The 19,069-nt window shown below is 46.4% G+C and overlaps 1 protein-coding gene across 8 annotated transcripts in view; it reads left to right on the top strand.

Moving 5' to 3' along the window:
- The window catches only part of SPRING1 (SREBF pathway regulator in golgi 1), a 222,041-nt gene that overhangs the window by 18,198 nt on the left and 184,774 nt on the right, over nt 1–19,069 (top strand). The window contains exon 6 of one of the 8 annotated variants that reach the window (XM_057526698.1): nt 10,845–11,832. The exons of 5 other annotated variants lie outside the window; for them this stretch is intronic. In XM_057526698.1, coding sequence (XP_057382681.1) covers nt 10,845–10,847 — 3 coding nt within the window. In that variant the 3' untranslated portion in view covers nt 10,848–11,832. Of the gene's footprint in view, nt 1–242; nt 4,935–10,844; nt 11,833–19,069 lie in introns of those variants that run through there. 2 more of the 8 variants (XM_057526695.1, XM_057526697.1) reach the window with 2 other exon arrangements.

Genomic DNA, 19,069 nt, shown 5'->3' with positions numbered 1-19,069 from the left:
GCTCATTGCTTTTGGTAACTCAGTCTGTCTCCTGGTAGTTGTCACTGACCAGCCGCTCCTTTGAGCTTATTTGAACCCTTGGGCAATAACGTAGATTTACTGTGAAAACAGTTTATATCAAAGGTCAGCCATACCTGTTTATTCTGTATTTGAATATTGGCAAGCACGTTTTGCATTTTCACTGCTTTCACAGCCTCTGCAACTTAGGTAGAGAATTAAGCTCGTTTGTTCCCACCTCGTAGATGAAGAAATGGAGTGAAGTGACTTCCCTGGGCCCCATGACGGAACCAAAACACGACCTTCATCTCCGGCGCCGGGTCCACTGTCCTTCCCACCACCCCTCGCCAGCTCCAACACTGACTCATCTGTAAACACTCCTCTGAGAGCATATAGATCTCGGTTGTCCAGGCCAGCAGAGGGGAGAGGTGGTATAAGTAGCCAAATTGGGTCAGTAATCCAAAGGTCATTTTCATTCAGCCCTAGAGTATGTTTTTCTGTACTCCTAAGAGGCACGTTCGCTGTTTTGGAAAGTCATGGTACTGCAGACTCTGTAACGAAGCCACCCAAGGACGTGGAACGTCATGGGCCTCCCCAGGCTTCTAGCCTGGACCCCTCCCTGCTCCCCTCTCTGGTTTGTTTCTGGCTCCTTCGACTGAAGATTTCCAGAATTAGGGACCTTGTCGTAGTTTTGTATGCCCAGAGCTTAGCAAAGTGCATGATACACATCGGATTTTAAGAAAAGATCAGAGAAGGAATGAAAACACCTTTAGTTTAGAAGAAAAATTTTTAAATTGTTATGTTTGGGGTGAAAGGTAGTTGGGTAATTCAAAGCATTTCCCTCAGTTCTGAATCTTAATTGCCATGCTCGTTGCTGGAGCAATAAAGATAAGATATGTTCTAACAGGGAAAGAAGCATTCTGTAGAAAAAGGCGCTGCCTCCACAGGGCCTGGGACTTGGGGTGGCCCTGGACCTGGCGACGCTGGGGCTGGCATCGGAGGGCGAGCTCAGCAGCTCTTGGAAAAGCGGGGGATAGGATTTTAGAGCAGGGTTTGCAGTTTTTGGCCTGCTCCAGGAGCTGACTTGGAGGCTGTCCAGGGAGTGCCTCAGTTGGTGAGGCTGCAAAGGCGCTGTGGGAGCTGTGTGCAAGGTTCCGAGCAAGCTGTTCCCATCGTTGGGATTTGCAGGTAGATTGTAAATGAACGGAGATGTTGCTTATTTAGTCTACTCCTTTTTTTTTTTTTTTTTTTAATGGTTATTGGAGTATAGTTACTTTACTCTGTTGTGTTAATTTCTACTGTTATTTAGTCTACTCTTCACAGGCTGGAGAGAATTCGGCCTTGTAGTCAGTAACTCCTACTTATTAAGGCATGGCCTTGGGTAGTCTTTCCTCTTCTGAGTCCCAGGCCCTGCTTTGTGATATGGGATCGCATCTGCTCCTCGTGGGGTTGTTGTGAGGTGTTGGAGTGAGTAAAGGCCCAGTGCTGGGCATGAAGTCCACATCTGCAGTCCAGTGGGGGTCTGACATCACGTAGTTGGCAAGGTGGGGATGGGTGGGCCCCTTGGGTGGAAGGGTGGCAACTACAGAGTTCTAGGTATTATTTTTACAACTATTTTTAGAAGAACTCATGCTAAAGATAATTTTTAAAATGCAGGTAATTCAGAAATGTGTCAAGATGAAAGTAATAATGACCTAAAATCATGCAACCTAGAGATCAGCCGTTTTTTTTCTCTTCCCTCATGACTTTCTAGGCAGATATGAGAATACTTTTTCTTCTTGAAAGCAATCCTCTGATGGACATCCTTCTATGTGACATATAGGCCTATCTAATAATTTTTAGTGACCACCTGGTGTCGGTTTCATGGATATACCGTAATGTTATTAATCCCTGCTGAGGTCATTTAGCTTATTACTGTTTTTTTTTTTTTTCTTTTTTGGCTGCTACAAATAGTGCACTGATGATATGCTTTCACATACACATTTGTATGTTTATTTGAGAATGATTTTCACCAATTTATACTCCCACCTAAACTATGTGGGGAGTGGGACTTCCCCGGTGGTCCAGTGGTAAAGGATCCGCCTTACAATGCAGGGGACGCAGGCTTGATCCCTGGTCAGGGAACTAAGATCCCACATGCCGTGGGGCAACTAAGACCGCACGCCACAACTACTAAGCTCGTAAGCCTCAACTGAAGAGCCTGCGTGCCGCAAACTACAGAGCCCACACGCCCTGGAGCCTGCGCGCCACAACTAGAGAAGAGAAAACACGCACGCCACTACTAGGGAGAAGCCCGCGCACCTCAACGAAAGATCCCGTGTGCCACAACTAAGACCTGACACAGCCAAAAATAAATAAAATAAATAAAGTATGTGGGGAGTGTCTTTTGTCATATACCTAAGAACCCCTTGGTATCATTTTTTAACTCTTTTTGCTAATGGATCTCTATGTTCTAATTGATATTTCATTTCTTCCCATATTTTGATTGGGTGTTTATCTTTCACATGTGGTAAACTGCTCTTCTTGACCTTGGCCAGTTTTTCTTTTGTTGGTCTTTTTCTTACAGAACGTTCTTCACTGAAGGAGGCCTTAAACCCCTTTTCTTGTTTTTTTCAACCCTGCATTACTCAGAATCCAGTGGCTCACTTGTTAACTAACTTTTCCAGTTGATCTAGGGCAGCAAATGGGGGCAGTTTTGCCCCCAGGGAACAGTTGGCAATGTCTGAGACATTCTTATCACAACTGAGGGCAGGTGGTATGTGTAGTGGGTGGAGCCCACCACTGCCCCCACGACACAGAGTCATCCAGCTCCATGCATCAGCAGTGCCGGCCGAGGCAGAGGCCCTACTCTCGGGTCAGATTTTACCCCCTTCGGTTAAACAGAAAAACTACCAGGAGCTGAGAGCCAACTTGGTTATTTCGCTGCCCTTGCCTTCTGCCGTGTGCAAGTGCTGCTGATTAAATTACCCTGGAATCCCACAGGACGTGCTGCTTCCTCCCTGGTCTCTACCAGCCCAGTGCTGCCTCCAGGAATGGCACTGTTACTCTGCGGCAGCGTCCCTCGCGCGCTGACACAATCCAAGTGCAGACACCCTCCCGTGGGCAGAATGACCAGGTTTACAGAGAGCCCCCTCCCCTCCTGGCAGATCTGCCCTCCCCATCCCCCTACAGTAGCTCTTTGCAAGGAGGGCCTTTGGGGGTGGGGCGAGGGGAAATGAGTCACTACAGATTCCATTTGGAAAACTGGTCATTCTACTCTAAAAAGGTACCACATAAGTAAGTAGAAATAATTAAAAGAAAAAAGAAGCCAGTGGGATTGTGAGAGTTCTTTCCTACACAGCACTTTTCCTGACTCTGTGGCATCAGTGCGTTGCCTTCCGGGCCCTTTGCCTGTGTGGACTCTTGTTGCATAGTGTGTTGTCATGGTGTGAGGACAGTTTTGGGTACCGGGATCCCCATTTTCGCTCAGTCACATGTCTGCAACATTCAGCGTCCAGTCAGCTTACACAGACACGAAGAGGAACAGGTGGCCCCCGAGGGCCTGAGTGGGGAACAACAGGGGTTGTGTTTGTGTGGCCGACTCCGTGTCCCGGCAGCCCCTCGCCACGTACCTTCAAGTGTACAACTCGATTCATGTCTGCTGTTAGAGCTGAACTGCTGGACTTTTTAAAAATACAAGTACAGCCTTTAATAGTATAATAAACAGAGCAACTGGCTAGTTACAACCAGCGGGCCCTGCAGTCAGTCAAATGTTTGGACAGGGGTCCAGCTATATTGTTTCTCAGGACTGCACAGTCTGTGGGCTCGGAGGAACCAAAACATATCACTGCTAGAAATGCATTTTATTTCTAAGTGGGTACTTTACAAGTTTTTGGTAGGGTCAGTAGTTCCTCAGGTCTTTGGACTTTCTAAATTCATACATTTTTTTATGCAGCATAGAGTAGGCAAGCTCTGGTCAGCTTACATCCGGATTATCAAAATCAGAAGTGTTTGCTAAAAGAAAAAGTGGTGTTGGCTATCAGTTAAATTCAAGATTTCAGACTGTGTTGGTTACATGTCACTATTACTGAGGAGGAGTGTGTGTGTTTATAAGTGTAACAGCAGAATGAAGTCTGTGAGTAGCATCCTAATTTTACTGATGAGAGCACAGGCATTAATGGCCTTGAGTACATTAACCTCTTCTGGCTTTGGTTTCCTCATTTGTCAAAGGAGGGTGATTGCTAAGGTATCTTGCAGATCCAAAATTCTGATTTTTGTGCCAAAGATCCTGCCGTGTGTTAAAGCAAGACCAGAGCCCAGCGACTTGGTCCTTGGCTTTGATTTTCACTGGGTAAGTGGAGACCAGCCATCTGGAGCCTGTTTTCTTCAAATCAGGGCTTCCCCTTTTCTCTTGAAGATTTCAACTGGGGCTCACCATTTTTTGCCTTTTTCTCCTCAGATTTTAAATAGAGACCATATTCTTCTCTGCTGGGACCAACTTATTATGTATTGCTGCTCTGCACCTGTGAAGACAGCTGCTGTGTTTTCCATCATAAAAACAGCTGTCTTTTGGCAGGGAAGCCCAGAATGTGCTCTGTAGCTATACCTTAATACAGTGCTAAATTATTTAGGCATGCTTAACCTGAGATGCTCAGAGCATCTTGGAATTCCTATTAAGGGCTTCTGTAGTCATCGCTCAGTGAAAGGTTTCCCTTTCATTTCTTTCCTGATTACTAGGCAGAAACCTGAAAATGTAGGGAATTACATTTTAAAATAATAGAAAATTACAAAGATACTAAATTGTACCACAATAGTCAGATCCCCAGCCCCCAAAGATAACCACTAATTAAAGTTTTTATGTAAAGTTATCTTTTTTTCGTACATGAATGTGTATTTTGTGTTAGTACATAAATAAAGGTAGAATCCTGCTGTACATAATATTTTAAAACAGTTCTTGTTGTGTTGGCTTAACCCAACTATAGCTAATTAATTTACAGAGCGGGAAAAGTACACATTTTATTTATTTTTAATTTTTTTAATTTTTTAATTTTTATTTATTTATTTATTTAAAAGTACACATTTTAATTGTGTCATCTGGCCTCTAAAATAAAGCCAGGGTAGGATTGAAAGCCCTTTTAGAAATGCATACAAGTTTGTCATTGCATTTCTGCATCCCTTTTCTGTCTGATTTTTACACAGTGGGGAGACAAGTCTTTGTGTTCTTCACAAATAAGTTACAGACATTCTATTTCAGCCAGAGTTGACCTGCAGGAAATGTGCTGAGGTCAAAGCCTGTCACGGCAGAATGCCGCTTTCCTGAGAGAGCTAAGAGAAAAAGATGGGGGGAGCCCCACTCCAAATCTCTGAAGTATGTCATTCATTTCAGTGAATCACTAACTGCAGAATTAAAAAAATAAAAAAATATATAAAATGGCTGGGAAGGACACATGGGTACCGTCTTTCTGGATGTCTGGTTTGGGGAAAGGATGAGCTGAGCTCAAAGCAGCCAAGTTTCCCCAAAAGCCAGCTCTGCTTTGTCAAGTTTGTGGCCCATATGATGGTTTTTGAGGGCAGGAGGGATGTCATTTTCTAAAGATGTTCCCAGATGCTCCGTGGGCTGCTATTTGGAGCTGGAATCTTCTCTGCTCACCTCCATAGTTTCAGAGGCCTAGAGTCTCGCCCCATCTCGGCCCCCCCCACACACGTGCTGGACTCAGTTTCTCTCGGGAGGTTTTTGTCTGGGCAGCAATCCAGGGCGTGCTCTGAGAGCTCAGGCCCTGACACCCGTGCCCCTCCTGAGCTTTGCCTGCAGCCTGCTGAGTGCCAGCTTGGAGGCCTGAGATAAATAGTCTTGCAGCTGCTTAGCCGTCAGCCGGGCTCATTTATTTGACACAAATAAGCTCATTGACCTGATTTAGCGCAGGGAGGAACTACGGAGTCAGGTCCAATATGATCTTAAAGCCCTGTCTTTTCACCACAGCCTTTTCAGACCTTCAAGGATGGCCACTGAATTAAACGATGATCGTGGGCACTCTTTCAAGGAAAGAAGGGGGAAGAGAGATAGATGGGAGGAAGAGGAAGGGGAGAGGAGAGAAGAAGGAGGTGCCAGGGGCACAAAGAGCAGTTGCTCTCTGTGCCACTTGGCGGCACCAATTCCTTAGGTTTTCTGTCCTCAGCATAGTCCTTGTCGGGAGACTGTGGGACCTGTGCCTGAGTGGATTCCCTCTCCCTAAGACAATGAAGGACCATCTGGTAGTGACGACAAACCAAGACACTTTCCCGGGGCTTGTCGATTTTGTGCACAGGGACTCAGGGGAGTATCCATTGCAAGGAGAAGGAAATAGATCTGCTGCTGGTGCCCTCGAAGACCCCAGGCTTAACTCAGTGCCCGTGACTGCCCCCTTCTTCCTCCTCTCCCGTTCACCGAGGCAAAATGTAGAATAGTCTCTTGACCATTCCTACCCAGACAAAAAACATTTGCACCATCACTTTCACATGGCACTGTCTTCTGAGGCCGGTATTCTTTCTCATCTTCATTTTAAGAGCAAGGCTCTGATGCTCAGGTTAAATTTTGCTCCAGGTTATACCGTTAGATGCCAACTTCAGAGCCCTGGAAGGTGCACGTGGGCCCAGCCTAGGCACACTGTGATAGCAGCGACTGTCTTCCTATCATTTCTGGCGCTAAACGCCTCTTACTTAATCCTAACAACCACGCTTATGAGGTAGTAGGTCTTTTTATCCTCATTCTAAAAAAACGAACTCATTAATTTCTTCGTGTAGGGGAACACTGTCTTAGTGGTTTAAACCAGGATAGTGACGGAACCCAGATCTTTTTTTGCTCTTGGACCTGGACTTTTAGCCCCTGTGATGTAGTAAGTGCCATACTGGGCTCTGAGCGCTGAGAAGGAGGTCCTAGATGGAGGAGGGGTTATTTGCTCTGAAGCTTGCTGTTTGACCTTGGGTTTGGATCATCCTTGACTTAAGCAGAATGTTTCACCTCGCTGCTAGTCCTGCCAGGAAGGGTTTTTGAATAATGCATTGAAAGGGGATCTTAGCCTTTTAGCACAACCCAGGTGAGAGGGCTCTATCTTAACATTCTTTTTCCCACTGAGCAGAGTCCTTATAATGGGCTGAATTGTCTCCTCCCAAAATCCGTATGCTGAATTCCCAACCCCAGTGCATCAGAATGTAAACCTATTTAGAGAAAAGGCCTTTGAAGAGGTGATTAAGTTAAAGTGAAGCTGTGAGGGTGGCTTCTAATCTGATAGGACTGTGTCCTTCTAAGAAGAGGGAGAGACACCAGGGCTTTAAGAAGGCAGCCGTCTGCAAGCCAAGGAGGGCCTCAGGAGAAACAAACCTACTGACACCTTGATCTCGGACTTCCAGCCTCCAGAACCGCAAGAGAATAAATTCCTGCCGTTTTAGCTCCCCAGTCTGTGGTATTTTGTTATGACAGCCCTCACTGACTGATAAAATCCTTGAAGGAAATGATGCTGAGTTACTATGCAAACCCGAAGGACAGTGCGGGGTAGGGAGCAACACTGAGCTGTATTGCTGGAGTCATCTTGGCTCCAGTGTGTCTCTTTTTTTCTGGGCCTGTTTGCCCATCTGTGAACGTGTACATGGGAGCACGTATGAGGGTCCTTCCAGCCCTGGCATTCCAGGATTCTAGTTGGTAGCTTCAAGACCTGAAAAGTGCTGCTTTGAACCTGTGGTGTTTAAGTGCAGGGAGATTTTGCCCCCCGGGGGACATAAGCCAATGTGTGAAGACAGTTTTGATTGTCACGAAGTGTGTGTGTAGAAGTACTGTTGGCCTCTAATTGAGGCACAGCCCCCACTGTCCACAGTGTTGAGGTGGAGAAACCCTGGGTTAAACTTCGTTGCCCCTTGAATGGTGATGACGGGGAATTGCCAGCCCCAGTCATTCATTCAGCACGTATTTACTTGGCATTTACTGTGTGCTTAGCTCTGTGCTAGGGGGTACAGAGATCTGGAAGACAGTCTTCTGGAATTTAAAATCGAGTTGATCCTGAGCCTCTGGTTTTGGAAACATAGTACCTAAACATTCTTAGGTGTCAATGCTACCGTCCCCCTTAGGATAAACTGTCACTTTGGGTTTCCAGAGAAAGTCTTTTATGCTTGGACATCCAGGAACCATTTATTTAGTTCCACCTCATTCATAAACCTACACTAGTATAACTTGTTTCTTTGCAAAAAGGATTTGAGGAAACTCTGTGTATTTGTATGTAGTACTGATTAGTAAAACAAATTAAATTAGAACCAGTTTAAAATAGAATGCCGACATGCAGTTGTGAGACAGCAACACAGTTGATGCATATACACATATATGCATTTTTCTAATTTTTCCTAATTATAAAGTGACATATTGCATTATAGAAAATTAGAGAAGTAAAGAGAATAGAAGCCTTCATAATCCTTCCATTTGTAGATAACCATTATTTGGTGTGTATCTCTTTTCATACACATGCACATATATTAATATATTTAACAAAAAAGAAAATTGTGATCCTATTTTACCATTTTGTAACCAAATGAATGGCCCTCGAATGGGGCTTTGACATCTGATTTGGGGATCACAAGGCAGAGAAAGTGGCCTGCATGCCAGGCTGGCTGTGGAGTTACGGAACCAAGGTCACTGCCCACCAAGAATGCATTGATTCAGGGAGGTGGGTGAAGGCCCACATTTCATTTCACAACTCCAGGGGGCATCATTCATTTGGTAACAAAGAGAATGGTGTGTTCCACACCACCCCTTGCCCCTTCCCCGTTGTGTGACCCAGCAGCCCTGGAACTCTATTTTTTGTAGCAGCTTTGTTGAGATACAATTCACTTACCATGCAGTTCACCCATTTAAAGTGTACAATTCAGTGATTTTAGTATATTCACAGAATTGTGCAACCATCACCACAGTCAATTTTAGAACATTTTCATCACCCCAGAAGGAAGTCCCATACCCGTTAGCTATTGCCCTCCCATTTCCCCCCAATCCTTCCAGCCCTAGATGACCACTAATCTACTTTCTGTCTGTAGATTTGCCTATTCTGGACATTTCATATAAATGTAATCATACAATATGTGATCTTTTGTGACTGGTTCCTTTCACAAACATGAAAGCACCATGTTTTCATGGTTTGTCCAATTATAGCATGTATCAGTACTTTGTTCTTTTTTAAAAATTTATTTTTTAGTTGAAATACTCATACACCATACAGTTCACCCTTTTTAAGTATACAGTTCAGTAATTTTTCCTATTCACAAGGTTATGCAGACACTACCACTAATTCCAGAACATTTTCATCTCCCCAAAAGAAACCCCATACCTGTTGGCAGTCACTCCTCTTTCTTCCTCCCTGCCAGCCTGTGGCAACAATTAATTTACCTTCTGTCTCTATGGATTGACCTATTAATGGATATTTCATATAAACAGAATCATACAGTATGTAGTCTCTTGTTACTAACTTCTTTCACTTAGCATGTTTTCAAAGTTCACTCATGTTGTAGCATGTCTCAGTACTTCATTCCTTTTTATGGCTAAATAGTATACCATCATATGAATAGACCACATTTGCTTATCCATTCATCAGTTGATGGGCATTTGGGTTGTTTCCACTTCTTGGTTATTGTGGATAATGTTGCTGTGAACATTTGTGTATACGTTTTGTGCGGACATACACTTTCTGTTCTAGGCATATACCTAGAAGTGGAATTACTGGGTTATATGGTAACTCTGTTTCATCTTTTGAGGAACTGCCAGACTGTTTTTCAAAGCAATTGTACCATTTCACATTCCCACCAGCAGTGTATGAGGATTCTAATTACTCCATGTCCTTGCTAAGACTTGTCATTGTCTGTCCTTTTGATTGCAGCCATCCTAGTGCTGATGAAGTGGTATCTCATTGTGGCTTTTGACTTAGCATATCCCTGATGGCTAATGATGTTGAACGTCTCTTCATGTGCTTAGTGGCCACGTGGACATCTTCTTTAGAGAGATGTCTATCCTAATTCTTTGCCCATTTTAAAATTGGGTTGTCTTTTTATTCTTGAATTGTTCGAGTTCTTTATATATTTTGGATATGAGCCCCTTATCGGGTTCATGATTTGCAAACATTTCTCCCATTCTGTGGGTTGACATTTCACTTTCTTGATGGTGTTCTTTAAAGCATAAAAGTTGTAATTTTGATGAAGTTCAATTTAACTAATTTTTCTTTGGTTGCTTGTGCTTGTGGTGTCATGTCTAATACCACTTGGTTTTTTTTTTTTTTTAAAGGATGGATGGTGAGCATGTCCCTTTTTTTTTTAATTTTAGCAATTTCATGTATCTCTATTTATTTATTTATTTATGGCTGTGTTGGGTCTTCATTTCTGTGTGAGGGCCTTCTCTAGTTGCGGCAAGTGGGGGCCACTCTTCATCGCGGCGCGCGGGCCTCTCCTTATCGCGGCCTCTCTTGTTGCGGAGCACAGGCTCCAGACGCGCAGGCTCAGTAATTGTGGCACACGGGCCTAGTTGCTCCGCGGCGTGTGGGATCTTCCCAGACCAGGGCTCGAACCCGTGTCCCCTGCATTGGCAGGCAGATTCTCAACCACTGCGCCACCAGGGAAGCCCACCACTTGATTTTTAATGAATGATAATATTCCTTGGAATAGATGTAACATAAAGGGATAATTATTTGATACTAACTTGCACAATGTTTTAATGCCCTTATCCCTACCTCCACCCCCAATAACTTTATTCTGGTGATATCTGGAGTTAGACCTCAAGCCATTTGCAAATTTCGTCAGATCCCTGTAGCCTTTGTAAACACATCATTGTTCCTCATGTCTCTTTTTCTCCCTTGGAATGTGCTTAGTGATGCCCAGACCTCTGCAGTGCAATTGACAAGGTGAACAAGTTTCCAAGCAGCACAACTTCAGGTGCCCTTTGTCCCTGTGATTCCATTGCCAACGTTGCACTAATGCAACCTTGTGGGACCACGTCGCCATCTTCTGGCAAAGATGGGAAAGTGCAATGCCAGGAACTTGAACGTTCTGTGGAAGGTCTTTTCCTTTTTTCCCTTCTCCGTGGTAGATTGTCAGGTACCAACTAATTGTTTTCATTCTGACCTACTTCTGTTGCTTTAAAAGGTTTTTCCACCTTTGGAGGTAGCATTTAAAGATTCAACCACTTATGAAAACCAAATCTGTTTTCTATAAGGCAGGGAAGCTTGTGTGTTTCTCATTCTACAGGCAGTTCCTGGTGTGTGAAACATTTCATCATTGAGTAGAAAGCAATACTTTACCTTAGGTGAGGAAAGGAAAATGAATGCAAGTCATTTCTCTTGTCATATGGGTCATATTATCATATTTGTTGAGTCCCTGATAGTCTAGGACTGTCAGGTGTATCATTATACCTTCTTCTCCCAGCCCTCCCAGCTATACCCAGGTGTATGTATTGTCCCCACTTTGCTGATGAGAGTGAGGCCTTGGAAAGATAAATGACTGACCTTTGTTTTCTAGGACAGAATGGGCAAAAACTTTTCTTTTAATGAATGATAGAATAGTCAGGATGTAAAATCATTAGAACCCAGTATAATGCCTTATAGTGTATTTTAATAGGTCTTTATTGAATGAATGAAAAAAATAAATTCTGTGCCCTGGCTCCTGACCTACTTTCTTTTCACCACATCCAGCTGCTTCTCCTGTCATAAATGCCTCGTCATTTCAACAAATATTTGCAGTGTTGTTCAACGAGAGAACAGGTGTTTATAACTTTCAACCTTTAATAAAAGGAGTAAAAATGTGATTTTTTAAAAAATGTGCAGAAAAACACTTACACAGATATTCATACCAGTGTTGTTCACAACAGCCCAAAAGTGGAAACAATCCAAATGCCTGTCAAAAGATGAATGGGTAAGCAAAAATGTGGACTATCCATACGACGGAATATGGTTCAGCCATAGAAAGGAATGAGGTGCTGACACAAGCCTACAGCATGGACGACCCTTGAAAACATGATGCTGAGTGAAAGAAGCCAGTCCCCAAAGACCACATGTTGTATAATTCCATTACAACACATGTTGGGGTGGCTGCACAACTCTGAATATACTAAGAAATATACTAAGAATACACTTGAAATAGGTGTGCATTTTATATTTATATTATGTCCCAATAAAGCTGTTTTTAAAATGTGTACAAGAAGCTTTGCAAAGGGCTGGTGTGTGTGTTGGGGAGAGGTGTTGTGCTTGGGACCCCCACGGAGGAAGTGGAAGCCAGAGTGGAGAGCCAGGCTCAGCCAGAAAGACCTGAGCTTAATCTCCAATTCTGCCCCTGACGAGTAGCGTCATTTTACCCTAATACTTAGTTGCTCTGGAGCTTGGTTTTCATATTTGTAAGACAGGTGTGACAGTACCCTCCTCACAGGCTCTTTTTGGCTTAAATAGATTATGTAAAGTTTCTTGCACATGCCACGTTCAGCAAATATTCATTTCTATCTTCCAACCCTGAGTTGCTATGATTCTGTGACTTTCAGGCTGGTGAACAAGCTGTTAAGCCCCTTTACCTTCAGAAGCTTCTAGTGGGCAGTGCAGCTGAGTGGATCCAAAATGTGAAATGAGGGGTTTAGACTAAGCTAAAAGACTGGCCACTTGGCAGCAGTCTGTGGTTTCCTTGTTCAGATGCCCTAAGTTAGTGGTCTGCTTGAGCCCTCTGTGGTCTACGCTGCAGGACCCCAGTCCTGCCCATGGCGGTTTGCGAGTCTGTGGGACACACACGCATTGTCCTCTGATTCTGAAAGGCCTGTGCAGCATCTGTAGGCAGGGCCTTTCTCCTATCTGCCGGTCACCCCCAGCTCTGCCTCCCCAGTTCCTTCTTCAAGGGGCCGATTGGCAGAGGGGCCTTGTTATAAGGGGGATGCTGGGAATGTTTCCAACAGTAGAGTTTTTCTTTACCCTCGTAAAGCAGTTTTGTCCTGGATGAATAAGGACCCTTCAAGCTACTCCACACAAAGGCAGATAAGCATGTACCAGTGAGGCTGGGGGAAAAATGGAAGGGGGTGTCTAGAATGTCTCTGCCACCCCCAAGCCGACAAGTCACATCAGTGCTGCTGTCGGACACCTCGGGACCAGAGGAATTGACTCTATTGGTGACCCCTGACCCCTCCCAACAATCCTAGGCAACCCTGGGACCTGGCGAGCTCCATCCCTGTGCCCTTCCTTGAACTAGAGGCCTTACCCAGTGGGCGGTACTCAACACAGGGGAGTGAATTCCGAACACGGAATTTTCAGATTGCGTGGTGGGGCCTGGGGAGGGAGGGATGTTGGGGATGAACCATGCAGGGGAAGGCTGGCCCTGCGATTCTTATGAAAATGAAATAAAAAGGAGAGTCTATTGGGTTTTGACATTTCCTAATTGTCACTTTTACACTGGCGGAGTAAATTCAAATTCCCCTCTTTTTAAAATTACATAACCCTTCTGTCCAAGGACACTTATTCAAAAGCCTTCATTTGGGGTCTTGTGCTAATAACCGTAATGAGACTCTGGGAGGAGAGCTGCGGGGCCAGGACCGGAATGGGGGGTTTGAATAGGGGGAACACCGGTTAACGGGGGTCGGTCCTCCCTTCTGGCCCTTGGTAGAGGGAGTGTTGTGTGGCAGCATTGACAATGGAGTCTCGAAAGACGTACTGAAACACAGCACAGCATCCCTGCAAAGCAGGAATGTTTCCCACTTTACACAGGAGGAAACGATCCATGAGAGGGGATGCGGCTTACCAGGCCCGAGGAGCCAGGAAGTGGGGCTCAGACCCAGCCCTGCATTTTGATGCGATGCAATGGCCTTAGGCAAGAAGTGACTTGAAATGAAGGCCATCTGTGCTCTTTCCCGGGCCCTCTCTGCCCTTCTGCCAACAGCATGCACATGTCTAGGCTGAGCCCCTTGTCCTGTACGAAGAAGGTTTTCTCCCCACGTGGGTGTGCTGGTTCTTGTTTCGGCCTAGAGTGCAGAATCTCAGAGCCCTATTGATGACATAGACACCTGGAGATGGATGCATGAGATAAGCCTGGTCAGGGCCAGGGGCAGTTTGACCCTCCCAGGTGGAAGATCACGGTCAAGGCAGATGTGAAGTGCAGGAGTCAACAAACTTTCTCTGTAAAGGGCCTGAAGGTAAGTATTTCTAGTTTTGAAGTTATACGGGCTCTGTTTTAAATGTTTAACTTCGCTGTCGTAGCTTGAGTAGCTTGAGTGCGACCAAAGACACTATGTACACAAATGGGCTTGGCTGTGTTACAATAAAACTTTATTTACACAGGTCGGGGGCTGGATTCAGCCTGCAGGCTATAGTGTACTGACCTCTGGCTTAGCGAACCAATCTTAATTGGTCAAACTCCCTTCTTAGTGTTGTCCTTTATTTTAGAGACAAAGTGCTAGAAAAGATGGAGTCTTTTCAGTGATCCCTAGAAGGTTGCTAACAACCATGCAAGGCCACCTTCAGAGAAAGACCTCCACCAAGTGGAAGCAACAGGAATTCGGAGCTTTTACCCTCCAGCAGATGCTCAGAAATGAAGATTCTACTTTCTTCCCATTGTCCCTCAACGGAAGGCTGGGTGTTGTAATTAGCTAATGTTGGCAAATTGCTTTGAAGAAAATTGTAAAACTGTTTCGTGCTACAAGTGCCAAGAATCCTAATTAGCTTTCCTTAAAGATACCACCTGGAAGTGTGATAGCTTGTTGCTAGAGGTCCAAGCCAGCCAGAATAACCTGCGGACCCAAAACCGGTTTTTAAGCAAACACAACTGAATACAATCGGATCTCTACATCGACGTCACATTTTCTGCCTTCTGCTGAATCTGATTCCTAGCAGCTGGGATATTAAACCATGAAAGTCTGCTAGCGACAGGGGCATGAAACAAATTAACCCATCCATTTGTTGCCGCCGATGTTGCCTTTTGGATTTTTAGCTTGTGCGTTGGAGGCCCTGCCCCGGCGTGTCAAGGTTACAGGGAGGAGGAGGCTGGCAGCCACTTAGTCATACAGCAGGGCTGGCTCCCAGGTCCCCCAGTCTGAGAGAGACGTGTATATGCTGTCGCTCTTAACAGCTGGATAATGAATTTGCTCTCCAACACTCTTGTTTCATGTGGCGGCAGCAGCGACAGCAGCAGCATCTGATCTGTGTCACCATCAGAAGCAAGTGAGATGTAGTTAATATGGACCTTAGCCACTGACATGCATTGATTCGGAATCTCCAGGCTCTGATGAAGTCCTCCTAAATTGGTGGGGCCGGGCCCTGTGTGAGAGGATGTGGCAGGGGGCAGGGGTGGGGAGGGATTCCTCAGCCTCACCACTGTTGACATTTGGGGCCAGATGATTCTTTGAGGTGGGAGAGGGGGAGGCTCTGCTGTGCACTGTAGGACGTTGAGTAGCATCCCTGGTCTCTACCCACTAGGTGCCAGTAGCAGCCCTCATTCCCAGTGGTGACAACCCACAATGTCTCCAGACACGGCCTTTTAATGTTCCCTGGAGGGGACAGTCGTCCTAGTTGAGAAACACTGGGTTAAGGGGAGGAGGGGGGCATGGAGTCACGTTTTTCAGAGATGCACTTGGACCAGGCACCTAGTGGAAAGTGGGCTCCAAGCATCACTCTTGACTCCTTTGTCACACCCTCATCTAATCCATGAGCAAGTCCCAAAGGCTCTACCTTGACGGCATGTTCTGCACCAGACCACTTCTTACCACCCCGCCTCTCCTGCTCTTGTTCAAGCCCCTACGTTTCTGGTCTAGATGATGCTAGCAGCCTCCCAGCTGGTCCTCCTGCTCCCCTTTGCTCCCCATAGGCAGAGGGACTCTCCGGAAAGGTAAGCGAGAGCATCTCACCATCTTGCCAGGAACCCCCAGGCTCCCTCGCACTTACACTGAAATCCCCAGTCCAACCAGGTGCTGTGCCCTGTGTGCGCCTCCCCTCTGCCCATAGACGTCCTTCACTCCCCTGGGTCTCTGCTCAAGTGTCCCTCTCCAGGGGCCTTCCCACACCCCTATCCTGAAGAGCACACCTCTGTCTTCTCTGCGCCAGGGATCCTCAGCCTCGGCACTAGTGACATTTGGGGCCAGACGATTTTTTGCAGTGGGGGCTGTCGTGGGCATTATAAGATGTTGAACAGCATCCCTCTCCCTTCCCCACCAGATGACAGTGGACCCCCACCCCCACCCAATTGTGACAACCAACAATGTCTCCAGACATTGCCCACTGTCCCCCGAGAGGCAGCATCGCCCTGGTTGAGAATCACTGCTGTCCTGCAAGTGTTTTTCTTCATGGCGCTCTCCGACAGGACATCCTGTTTGTCTTCTTCACTGGAATGCAGGCTTTAGGAAGGCAGGACTTAGATTTTTCCCCTGCTATATTCTCAGGGCATAGAATAGAGCTTGGGACATAGTAGGTGCTCCGTAATTATGTTGAATGTTATGAACTTCATGATTCTAAGCAACCCGTGAGGTGATGGGGTCATGGATCGGGGCAGGACTGACCGGCAGAGTGTGTCTTACTGGTTATAGACATCGAAATGCTATGCCTTGGACACCTGCAAGCTCTTTAAAGCACAGAGAAATCTTTGGGAACCCTAAGCCAGGGCTCTGGTGGAAGGGCAGCTACAGAGCCCCTCCCTGGAAGTGTTTATTCCGGGGATAAGGTGCATTTTCCAGGGGCGCCCAGATGAGCCTGCAGACCACACTTGAAGAGACACTAGGCTCTGTTGAGAGTAAATGGTCTCTGGCCAGCAGACATTTCTCGAACTGAAGGGTTTGTGTGGTCTGGAGAGCCAGCGAACATTCTAGCTTCTGTTCGTGGGTGCGTTGAGGATTTCTTTCCTGGCTACAGGTGGTACCTGGAACTTGGCTGATGAGGGCGATTCTCCTCCTTTCCTTCATCCCCCTCTCTCAGCATCACCAAGACATCCAGATGGATGGCCCTGGTTGGGTGTGGTGAGCCCTATGAACACAGCCGTGCACCAGCGTCATGGGGGGGGGGGTTGGCCATGTGCAAAGCCACTTCTTCCTCCTTCTGGTGCTACTCTTCTAGCTTCTGGTGTTTGCATGTTATTTCTCCCATCCTCTATTCATAGCGCAGGGGACATACTGTAAAGTGTAGCAATTATGAGAAATCTGACTTCAAACTGAGACTCTTCCACTGGCCACGTGACTTTGGCAAATGACTTAACTTTTTAAAAACTCGGTTTGCCCATCTCTACAATGGGGATAATACCCAGCTCTCGACCGCGTTTCCTCCTGAGCATGCCATGAAATGAGCAGGGTTCCTCACCTGGCCTGGCCAATGTAAGTCCTCACTGAGGAGTTGCTGTTGTTATTTCCTGCCTACCGGAGGTGCCTTCCTTCAGCCAGCTCAGCCCTCAGCAGGGTTCACCTGCCTCTTCCCTTTTCCTCTGGAATTTGGCTCCTGTTGCCTCTTTGGTGTCATCGTCCCCACTAGCAAGCAGCTTCCCCCTCCTGACTCTCACCCCCTCTCCCTCCCTTCCCAGCATGCATATCTCATCACTGTGATTACACCGTATTAGCCACCGTGATTGTTCCATGCCTTGGCACCTCATTACTGAAATAAAGTTAACATTAATGGGAGTCCTGCAGCTAATCCCTCTGCTCACCTCTCCTGAAAATGCATTCCAGTGATTAGCAGGAGAGACACATGCATATATTCATTTTAAAACTGTTCCCCGGCTCCCCCCCCCCCCTCCCTCCACATCTCCTCAGTCACTGCAGAGACAGAGGCCAGGGGGCCTTTTAGCTGCCAATGGGTGGAGGAGGCAGTGAAATCCTTCCGAACTGGGGCAGGCAGGATTTTGGGAGCAGCCAACTTTTCCCCCTAGAAAAGAAATGCATTTGTTTTTTTAGGGCGGGTGCAATTAAAAACAAAACCAACCCACAAACAAAATGCCTTAGAGTGAAACAGACTGGGGGTGTGTCCTAGCCTTGCCACTTTCTCCTAGGAGACCTCTGTAAAATTGGTTTAACCTTCCTGAAGTGCAGTTTCCTTCTCTGGTGAAGGGGAGGATTATGTCAGATGGAAGAACCTAATGCCTCAAGGATCGTTTCCCTCCCCTCCCCTCCCCTGGCCTGCGAAACCAGAGGTCAGGGGTATCCACGGGGCTGCTTGAGGTCCCCAGTGTTGGGATGGTGCTGAGCACGATGAAGATGAATTTCTCAGTGACGTATTATCATTTATAAGAACTTGGGTGAAACTCACTCCATCTTCCTGCCCACCCCTGCGCCCCGCCCCGGGGAATCTGCAAATCCACAGACTGACAAATACCCTCCCTCATAGGACTCAGGAGCTGGGCTCCTAGGTCCTCTCCTTTCCCGCATTTCCTCTGTCCTGATTAAAACTGGAGCCAGGATGACTCCCCCCGCCCCCGCCGTGCAGCTCCCCCTCGGCAGCAGCCAAGAAAAGGGAGCAGGGGAACAGCAGAGGGAGGCGTGGGGCTGTAATGAGATTCACCGGCGCCCTCACTCACCCTCCGTGTCAAGGAGACATTTTCAAAAAGGTTTGACACAGCATCCTCGCAGAGCCCTTTGCCAAAACGCAAGGTGGAGGCCCCCGGAGTACTTTAAGCCGGCTTCTGTTAACAGAGCGGCCCGTCTGCATATTATAATCACGCCGCTCCAATTCCCCGTTAAGCAGCTGTTCCCACAAAGAGGGACAATAGCTCAGCCCCACCCCTTTGAGAGCTGATTTCAGTCTTGTCTTTGCCGGTGCCAATTCTTTGATCAGTTTTCACTTAGGATCTGGAGGGCATGTTACAAAGTGCTTTGGGATGGCTGCCAACAGGCGCCTCACTGGAGCATGACAGGGGCCCAGAAGTGTCAGTGTTGGGAGAGAGACAGAGCTCACAGGATGCCTTTTAAAAAATAATTATATTTGAATTTTAAAAGCAATCTTCATATATGTTAGTAGATTCATTTATATGGAAAGCTATGCCAGTTCCTCTACCCTTTTAATATTTGATGTTGCATCAGCTTCCTTCACAGTTGGGATAAGCATTCTCTGGCATCTTGGAGACTTTTGGGACTCCTGGGTTAAAGAAAAAGCAATGAGAGGCC

This window comes from Balaenoptera acutorostrata, chromosome 13, assembly GCF_949987535.1.
Source record: "Balaenoptera acutorostrata chromosome 13, mBalAcu1.1, whole genome shotgun sequence".
In the NCBI taxonomy this organism is placed as follows: Eukaryota; Metazoa; Chordata; class Mammalia; order Artiodactyla; family Balaenopteridae; genus Balaenoptera; species Balaenoptera acutorostrata.
This window is presented reverse-complemented; position numbering and strand designations above follow the sequence as displayed.